The sequence below is a fragment of the Parasteatoda tepidariorum genome, chromosome 4 (assembly GCF_982258835.1).
Source record: "Parasteatoda tepidariorum strain Cologne lab strain chromosome 4, Ptep-v5.0, whole genome shotgun sequence".
NCBI lineage: Eukaryota > Metazoa > Arthropoda > Arachnida > Araneae > Theridiidae > Parasteatoda > Parasteatoda tepidariorum.
The window spans coordinates 67,921,007-67,931,291 of record NC_141758.1 but is presented as its reverse complement, the minus strand read 5'-3'; the positions used below and the strand labels follow the sequence as shown (position 1 = coordinate 67,931,291).

General features: G+C 27.9%; 1 protein-coding gene across 1 annotated transcript; it reads left to right on the top strand.

Moving 5' to 3' along the window:
- The first annotated feature begins 1,217 nt into the window (after positions 1-1,217).
- Positions 1,218-9,909, top strand: LOC139425765 (uncharacterized). The gene is made up of 2 exons (XM_087160378.1): positions 1,218-1,409; positions 9,166-9,909. The coding sequence occupies exons 1-2, from the start codon at positions 1,395-1,397 to the stop codon at positions 9,673-9,675; spliced, it is 525 nt and encodes a 174-aa protein (XP_087016504.1). The 5' UTR covers positions 1,218-1,394; the 3' UTR covers positions 9,676-9,909.
- Positions 9,910-10,285: the final 376 nt, after the last annotated feature.

Sequence of the window (10,285 nt, the reverse complement as noted above, 5' to 3'; positions counted from 1 at the left end):
AGCCCAGAAAGCAACGTGAAAAATTCTTTTGGTTGCTTAGCAACGAGAAGCACTATCTTTTCCCATCTTGTCATTCATTCAGTTTCTTTATGGTTGTTATAAATTATTTCCCCTTCTATGGCGAGGTAATTTGGCATATTTTTAAACCATCGCTAGATATATAAATCCCTATTGCGACCTAATTTACAACCCATTTTTTTCGAAATTTTGTCTACCCCCCCTATTTTAAGGGTCAGGATTCCAAATATGTAAAAAAAAATACATGTTTATTCGGAGAAAGTACGTTTTTGTGTCTGATTTCGTAACTTAATTAATAGTTAGCACTAATTAATTAGCATATTTGAGGTCACTCCCGGGAACCATTAAGATTGACACTTAGATCGTGAAAATCCGATCATTAGAACAAAAGTTATTCAGGGTGATATCTTTTTTTTTTTGCGGACTGTACATTATTGAGTTTTGTAGTTTGAAAAATATATATACATTATTGAGTTTACTTTTTGTGCAATTTTTGAAAAAGATGAAAACGCACAGACATACTAGTGTATTTGTTATGACTTATTAAAAAGTTTTAAATTAAGACAAAGTTTTAATTAAAATTTAATATTAATGTTAGAAAAACTGCGAACACAATTCTACATGAAAATTTAAAATTAGCCTTCAATAAACGATAAATTTTTCAGAATGATCGGGACATTATAGTAGAAATTTATAAATTCAATATCAATTAATTCAATAATATAAAAAAGTTGTTTTAGGCATAATTTGATTTTCAGCGTTGTAAGCAAAAATATGAAATACAATATAATACAAAAATAATAATATTTAAGAAAAAATTGCACAAAACACATTCTACCAACTAAGAAATATATTTATATATATTTGTTCACTTACTTCATGTTATGCAACACAATTCAATGCAAATTTTTAAGATATCAATGTCTGTGTATTGTTTTGCTTCTTACTCTCAATGCATGTAAGCGGACATTTTTTTAATGATAATTCATTTTACCATTTCATCATAATTTCCTAATAATTTATGGGAGGAAGAGTATAATACAAAACAGAAATAGTTTAAAAATATTGGTAGCAATTTTTTTTAAATTTATTTATTCCTTTACTTTTTATTTATTTATTTATTTATTTTTTGAAGAATGTGCAAATTTTGCAAATTCAGTTTGCAATCATTGGACAAAATGGGAAATGTTACACTTGAGTCTTATTTATTTCTTCTGTTACGCACTTATTGCAATTGTAATGGTAATAAGTAATAATAAGAAGATAGTTGATAAGTACGAAAGCCTATAAAATAACTCAAAATAATTTGAATTTGAATCAAATCCATTTCCTCAGAACTTAAGTCTCCTGCGAAGAAAATAACGTAAAACAGAAATATGGAACTTTATTTAGTAAGTGCAATACTTGTTTCTATCCAAAATATTTTTAGACTGTAAAATTTTGTTTGATTCTTTAATTCATGGTCTTCTTAAGAGTTATTTGTAAGAGTGTAGTATAGTAAATATATTTCATAATTTTGTTCAATATTTTTTTATTAGATGCTTGGGAGTCTAATTTTTTTTCAAGAAAATTAGGTAAACTTTAAATATGAATATTGTACTTTGATTAGTAAAAAAAAAAATATTTTAAAAAAATTATGTTTTTTTGATTTTTTTAGTTATTTGCACTAAGAGATTTGCATTATTGTATTATTAAAATAATTTTTAAACTTATTTTATGCTCGATATCCATCTAATCCACTGTAGAAAATAGCGGCTTAAATATAAATCACTTTTAGTCATTAGGCACTAATGGGTAGCAGATTAGTTTTTTAACTGAGATAATAAACTAATAACTATATTTAAAAAAAAAGTGCGTTTCTTCGGAAAATTAATAGCTAAGATTTCTTTGACAAAAATTTGTGCTATGTTATTATAAATGATACCTGAAAAACACCCTATTCCTCTCTGTACAGTCCGCAAAAAAAAAAAGATATCACCCTGAATAACTTTTGTTCTAATGATCGGATTTTCACGATCTAAGTGTCAATCTTAATGGTTCCCGGGGGGGACCTCAAATATGCTAATTAATTAGTGCTAACTATTAATTAAGTTACGAAATCTGACACAAAAACGTACTTTCTCTGAATAAACATGTATTTTTTTTTACATATTTGGATTTCTAACCTTCAAAATATAGGGGGTAGCCGCAAACTGGGAAATGTGGTCCCCATAGTTTGGTCAGGAGAGCGATCCAAAGTTCGTACCCCTTAATGTTAATTTCGCTTTTTGCGTTTTCAGTCATATTTTCAAAACTAATGAAGCAATTAAAAAAAAATTGCACCCACTCATAAAACTCATTTACCCAAAGATAATTTCATGAAAAAAATAATTTTTAATAATTATTAATTATTTTTTACTATTTAATTAAATTGAGGATGAAAAAATTTTGAATTATAAGGTATGAATTTTTTTATACCATAATAATCTACATATTTTTCAATAGAAAAATCTAAAGTTTCAACTGTTTTTATTTATTAGAAGCTGAAAAAAATTAAAATTAATTATTTTTAAAAAAATAATTTGGCGACAATAAAAAAATGATTAAATGGGGCGATTAATATTAAAATGTGATAAACTTGCGAGGAACTTGACTTCGCGCGCGTAGTGTAAAATTTCATTCATATTTTTTTCGCTAATAATCGTTTGCTTATCTTTTTATTTTTATTTCTTTCAAACTATAAATTTAATAATGTATTTGTAATTTAGTAAAGAAATTATGAAAAAAACATTTTGAATAAAAAACACTTTATTCAACGAATGTCTAGTTTTATAAAGGCGTGCTTCTGATAGAATATGATTATGCACCAGATTGTGCTTACTTAATGTGATTATTTTTTAATTTTTGATTTTCTTTTTCAAGAACTGATACAATTTCAATAATATACACACGTATGCATAGATTTGGAATAATATATTTATCAATTTCTTGAATATATATTTTATAATTATTAATACGAATGCGTAGTCAACATTTTTAATCATCTTAAAACTTCCCCCGGTGGCTGAGCGGTAGCGCTTCGCCCTGTCGTTCCTCGGGCCGGGCAAGGCTGACTCAGCCTTTCATCCCTTCAGTGGGTCGATAAATAAGTACCAAGCATGATTGGGAACTAAACACTGGGGGTTCCGCGTTCGGCTGACCACCTGACCGGAACATCTGCTCCTGCACCCCAGAGCCCTAGGTCCAGAAAACTGAGATGGGCATAGTAGGCCTTGGCCCTCCATGGGCAGTCGTGCAGCTGAGTTTAGAGTAGAGTTTTTTAAAACTTCTTTACATCTTATATATCGCCTTAATCTTAAAATAAATTTGTAAATTACCTGTCTATGCGTGTTTCGCAGAATTATTTTTCTAACTTTTTTATTGAATTTTAATGCAATTTTTTTTAAAATTCTATTATGTATATTTTTTTCCAATAATATACTAATCAATTGTTTAAGTACTTTAATTTATGTTTTTCTTTAAAATAAAATTACTTTTTAAATTATTGCTAAGTTCTTATTGAAAGAAAACTTAAAATTATTGCCAGCTATCTGAGAATTAAATCTTGTTAAGAAATTAAAAATATTCTACTGATCACACTCAATATCATTCGAAGCAGAACAGCTGACTATTTACTAAAAATACTATTGTTTACGAAAAATGAAGATAAATTATTAATTTTATTTTTTTTATTACTTCTTATTTATTCGAGTAATGAAAAGTAAATGCGTATGTGCGCACAGGGGAAAAATTTAACAGATTGTTTTGTTTTTTAAATGAACAAAAAACTATGGGCATGCAATTTTAATTCAACATTCAAAGTTAATCTTGTGCGCTAACCCTTTTAAGTTACCCTTTTGTCTTAAAAAGTTGAAAATATTTTCTTTAAAAGTTGTTTGTACAATTTCTCAACTTTTGCACAGTTCAAAAAAATATTGCTATATCAGGAAAATGTTCGATATGCCTTGTTTTGTTAAACAACTACTAAAATAAGAAATTGCAAAAAGATTTGAAAAATGTGCTATTTTTAGAATCATCATCTCAAAAATTGTTCTTTTACTCCATTTGACTTTTTTCTTCTTAAATAACTTATAATCATAGTTTTAACACACGTTTTGAAGAAATTATGTATACAAATTTCTCCTAATATTTCGTAATAAAAAAACAAGAATATTAATGATTTATTTATACAGTGAAACCTGCCAAGTTGACCACACTTGTAGGTTTTACACCTGAATAAGTTGACCTCAATTATCAAGAACGGAAATTTTCCTACATAATAAAGAAGCAAAACCTTTGTAACTTGACCACCTGTCTATCTTGTATGTTGACCACTGAAATAAGTTAATTTTGTCTAGGAGTATTATGAAATTCTATTCTAAAACCCTCATAAATTGACCAGAAAAAAAAATTCAGAAAATTTTCTGTCATTTCGCAATGTATGTTAATATTTCACTTGTTTGGTGAAATAGTGTAAAAAGCTAATCTAAACCTTTTTGTGAGTTGACCATCTGGGGAAACTGTAGGGAGTCAGCTTTTGACCATTTCTTTCATTCATTCATTGAAAACAGGTGTGTTAGTTGAAAAGTTGCTCTTCCAGTTGCAATAGTGAGCAAATAGGCTTGTATGCATTGTAATAACGGAATAAATTTTAAAGTGTTAAAATAATTTTGTTTTGTTAAAGTTTTCAATGTTTTCGTGTTCTGATATTTTAAGAAATTATTTTTATTAAACACTTCACATGCATAACTAACAAAATAATTTTTTTTTAAAAGTTAGTTAAATATTAAAATTATTTCTGTGTAACAAATTGAAGTTCGTTTAGGTTTAAACACATTTCTTGAGATATTCATTTGGCCATTTGCTAAATCAAATTTTTAAGTCAAGTAAAAAAAAAAATTTTAATGTATAGCAACATGTAGGAGACGAAAAAGTAAACAATGTCCCACCCCTTCTATAAGTTGACCACTTGTCTACGTTGGCCACTAAAACAATGCACATGAAGTGGTCAACTTACCCAAGTTTTACTGTAATTGTTTCATTGAACCAGAGTAGTTAATTGTTTTCGTAATAATCGGCCTTACAACTATTTAACTTAGATTCTTTGGACTAGGCGTCACTTCATGCATGTCTTTCGAGATTGAAATTTCAAAGATAAAATGTAAAAATTACAAGAATGCGTAAGCTGGTTTCAACTAACAAAAAAAAAGGGACAAAATCGTTGACAAAAGAAGTTAGCTCATGAAAAGAGTGTCAGAGTTGAAAAATTATTGTAAAAACTGTAACAATTGTTACTCTTGTTTAATTAAGGGTATTATAAACCTAATTTTCGTTTAATCATGTTTTTTAAAGAACTAACGAAAGGAGTGTGTAAATAACATCAACTCTTTTTACTGCAAACTAAGTTTACTTAATATCATTTGCAAATATTAAGAAGTACAAATTCTTGACTTGCTCCTTAAAATAAAGTTTTATTTTAATCGTAGTTGAAGAAGTACGGATATAGTTAAGGGAGGTATGCGACATTCGGAAAAAAAAAGTCGTGTGATAGAGATAGTTTTAAACAGAACGAATTAGTTCTTTTAATTGAAATGCTGACAATATCATTACAGCATTTTGGTTAACAAGTGCCATGAAAAAAGGTTCTGAACTTAAGATATGGATTTTAATATATTTTCCTATTTACATACCTCCTTGATCTCCGCACCGTTTTAATATTCTGTAAAGCATAAAATGAAATAATGTTGAATAAAAAAATAGATTTCAAATGAAATATTTTATTTTCCTTAATACAGGGTATCTGTTACATTTTAGATTTTCAAATTCATAACTTTTCATGTCTAATTCCAAGAATTTTCATGATTTAACGAAGTTACTATTTTCTCCGATAAAAACAGAATAATAAATTCAAAAAGCATTATAATCACATTATATAAAATAGGTATAACCAAAACACTGCAGTAAGAACGCACTTTAATACAAAACCCCTCTATTTAAGCTTTTAGCTCAATTTCCGCTTTTGGTTTCATATTTTGTAATGTGGCAATCTTTTTCGAAAATATTTTAAATAATTCTTTAAAAATTTCACGTTCATGTAATAAGTTCATTTGAATTCGCAGCTCGCTTTATAGATTTCGTTTCATGTTTTATTCTGTTTCTTCTTTATACTTAATTTTCTGATTTCGCTTGATATTTTTACTTATTGTGTTCCATTATGTTTGTAATTTTTTTGTAAAATTTTTTTGAGTGCTTCTCAAACTATTGCATTGATATATTTTACTTTGGCTATATTGATACAATAATAGAAAGTACTATTTTTTTGCTGATATAATCGTGTAAGCTGATGAAAAGATTATATCTTTTATTTTCCGGATATTTTTAGAATTTTTTTTCCGGTTTCTTGCTGTTTAATTTTTATTATTATTTTTCTTCTCCCCTTTTTTATTGTTCCGTAATTTTTCCCAAGTTTTTTCTACATTTTGAACTTATTTACTTATTTTATGAGTTCTATTTACTTGCAGCTTATGCGCAATAAATAAAACTTATTATTTTTCGTAATTTTCTTCGTGTTTTTTTTGTTTTTATTTATTATGATATATATATATATATATATATATATATATATATATATATATATATATATATATATATATATATATATATATATATATATATATATATATATATATATCAAAATGCTTTTAAAATGCCTTATAACATTTATTAAGTTTTACAATTTTATCGAAAATAAATACCGTGATTTCTATAAAATTTTGCGATTATGCATCAGAATAGCTATCTTTTTTCAGGTCCACCTTTGCTTGATCACTTTTTTTTTCCTTTCCTAAGAAACTCGAAGTGCGGGGCAAAAGCATTTAACCCTACAACTCTTCATAAATTTATGATAACTTATGAAAATTTGGTTTTAATTCAAAACTGTCTTACAAATTACATTAAAACAGCTTTACAAAAATAAATAATGTCAGATAAAAATTCAAAGATTCTATAATCTTGGAGAATCAAAAATAATTTATTAATTTATTTAAATTTCCTTTTTAAAGGAGATTTAAAAAAAAAAAAAAAAAGCCCAGAAAGCAACGTGAAAAATTCTTTTGGTTGCTTAGCAACGAGAAGCACTATCTTTTCCCATCTTGTCATTCATTCAGTTTCTTTATGGTTGTTATAAATTATTTCCCCTTCTATGGCGAGGTAATTTGGCATATTTTTAAACCATCGCCAGATATATAAATCCCTATTGCGACCTAATTTACAACCCATTTTTTCGAAATTTTGTCTACTCCCCCTATTTTAAGGGTCAGGATTCCAAATATGTAAAAAAAAATACATGTTTATTCAGAGAAAGTACGTTTTTGTGTCTGATTTCGTAACTTAATTAATAGTTAGCACTAAATAATTAGCATATTTGAGGTCACCCCCGGGAACCATTAAGATTGACACTTAGATCGTGAAAATCCGATCATTAGAACAAAAGTTATTCAGGGTGATATCTTTTTTTTTTTTGCGGACTGTACACTTTTCCTTTACTTTGAAAAATACAAGTGATTTGAGGGGGGAAATTCAATCCGCTCTCAATAAGCAGGCAAGCGAGGCTTTGTTTTCAATATATTTATTTACGCTAAATCGATTAAGATCAGAAACAATCAGACTAATTGTTTAGAAGTTATAAGGGTTTTATTTACAAAAAGTACATATTTTTTTATTTACGCAAGTACAATTTTTACTTGCCCCTATTTACGCATCTGGTATTACTGCCTATACTAGTGAGACATAGTTTTCTATGTATTTTTGTTCATTGATAAGAATGAGACTGCGCGCAAGCCAATAGAACCAATAATTCAAAAGTTATTTCGAACAGTATAAAAAGTTTTACTTTTGACATAATTCAGTACACTTTTCACTTTGTTATCGAGGGATTATATATAACATTTCATATAACATATATTATATACATTTATATACATTATATATAACATTTTCCGACTTTTTTATTCTGAATTCGATGAGATAAAAACATAAAATTCTAGTTGATAAGTTTATAAATTGTATATATATAAGTATATATATAAGTATATATACAATTGTATATATGTATATATATATATATATATATAATAGGACCCAAAAAGAAAGATAAAATATAAATTTAGGAAGAAAAATCTTATAAACAAATAATCACGTGCAAAACATTTTAACAATGAGTGTCGAAAAGCATAAAATTTTCCCATTTTAAGTATGAAGTAAAAATGTGATGGGAAATTAACATGTATGCGGAAAAAATATTTTTAAATGTAATATATAACTTTCCTAATATGCAGTATCAGCAATACAACTGAAATAATTCGCAACGATTTACAAAATAATTGCTTGCAATCATTCAAAGCTGAAAAGTTGGATATATGTTTGATGTTAGAACACAGTTAGAATTTTCATTCTAAAAAACGGTAAGATAACCGACAGCCCTCTGTCCATTAAATCAACCCTAAAGTTTACAGAAAAGAACACTTTTTACCTCTACGGTTTTGAAACCGTTTACAACTAGTATGGTTAAGATACCGTAAATACAAAACTATACGGTTTTTTGAGCATTTGAAACTGACATGGAGATGCTTTGTGTTAAACAGTTTTATGGTGCTGCCATCTATATGCGAATGAGAGTATCGAATTTTAATAAAGCAGGGTCACAAATTAGGGAGTGCAGAACACTGGAAACTTTTCCTGTGTTGAAAGAAATAGAGAAAATATTGTGCTGACAACGCAAGGACACGAACCCCCGAACTATCGGTCATAAGATTGACAGATTATTCATATCAGCTGTTATATGCACTTAGCTGTAAGGAACTAAGTGATTTCATTGGGCGGGCCTAGTTGGCGTGATGAAATCCTTGTCGTTTAACCGTTTTAGGTGAAAGCAGTTAATAAATGGTTTTTTCACAGTTAACAGTTTGAATACCATCTTATTTAGGGTTATTGGACTGTTTTGTTTGAATATGGTAAAATAACAATTAGATTGTTATTTAGCAATTTTTTTACTAGAAATGTCTAACACTGCATGTAAGACATATTTTAATAAAGCTAAAACTATGTAAATATTTATCTTTTATATTTCAGGTTCTTTTTATATTTTCTGTTATTGTCTGGTTCCCTTTTCTCAAGACATCATGCCAGCCACTAGACTTTCCTACAGATTGCTTCTGCTCAAATGAAACCTCATCAAATCATACAGAAAATGAAAGAAGCGAAAAATGTCTATGTGAAGGGGATGAAGCTGACGACTCTGTTAATAACTTCACACATCCTTCTAATGAAGGAATTAAAGAAAATGAGGACGAAAGCGATAACCAAGTTGAAACTGAACCGTATCAGAATGTGACTGATGAAGATTCACTTGAAAATCTAAATAAAGATGCTATAAAGAAAATTGGAAAACCTTTAAATGATGAAGAAAAAGAGGATTTGAATTCTGATAAAACTTATATTAATGAAAGTAAAGATGAGAAACCAGATGAAAAGAGCGATAAAGAGGAAAAGCGCAATAACAGCATCTTTAACTACCTAAGCAAAGAACATAGTTTAAACAAAAAGAACAATAATTTATTCATTTTCGAAGTCAATAACTGATTATATGCTACTCAAAATGAATACTGATGCAATAAAATCGATCGTTTCTATAGTATTTTTGAACTTTAAGGCAGGAAACAGATGTACTTGATTATCTTCATATATCTCTAAAGACGTTTCATTTAATAAATTGTAATATGTTTATGAATCAATTGTATTATTAAAGAAGTTATTTCGAATTCAGTAAGTAATGTATATTGTACCGTTGTTTATAAACTAGTTAAAGATAATGCTAGAAAGCTATACGAAATTTTTTCCTGTGTGTTTTAGAAATACATTGTGCAAACATTGAAGGGTCCGATACAATATTTAGCAACAGACAAAAAAGTTTGAAAATATATAAATCACAAAACTAAACAGAAGTATTCCTTTTAATATATCTCCTATAATGTATATATATTTTAAAGTAATACTAGGGAATACAATCTGCTCGCTGCCCTCGCCTAGCCATTGAATTACTTTCGTGATTCCTTTCAGATTGCTTCGCAGGGCAACAGCTCACTTCATTGACCCATTAGTTTTAGTCTAGTTCAGCTCTTTAACATGTGCTTATGTATGCACATCTTTGGCATGTACCTTACCATGTATCTTTGGCATGTACCTTTGGCAT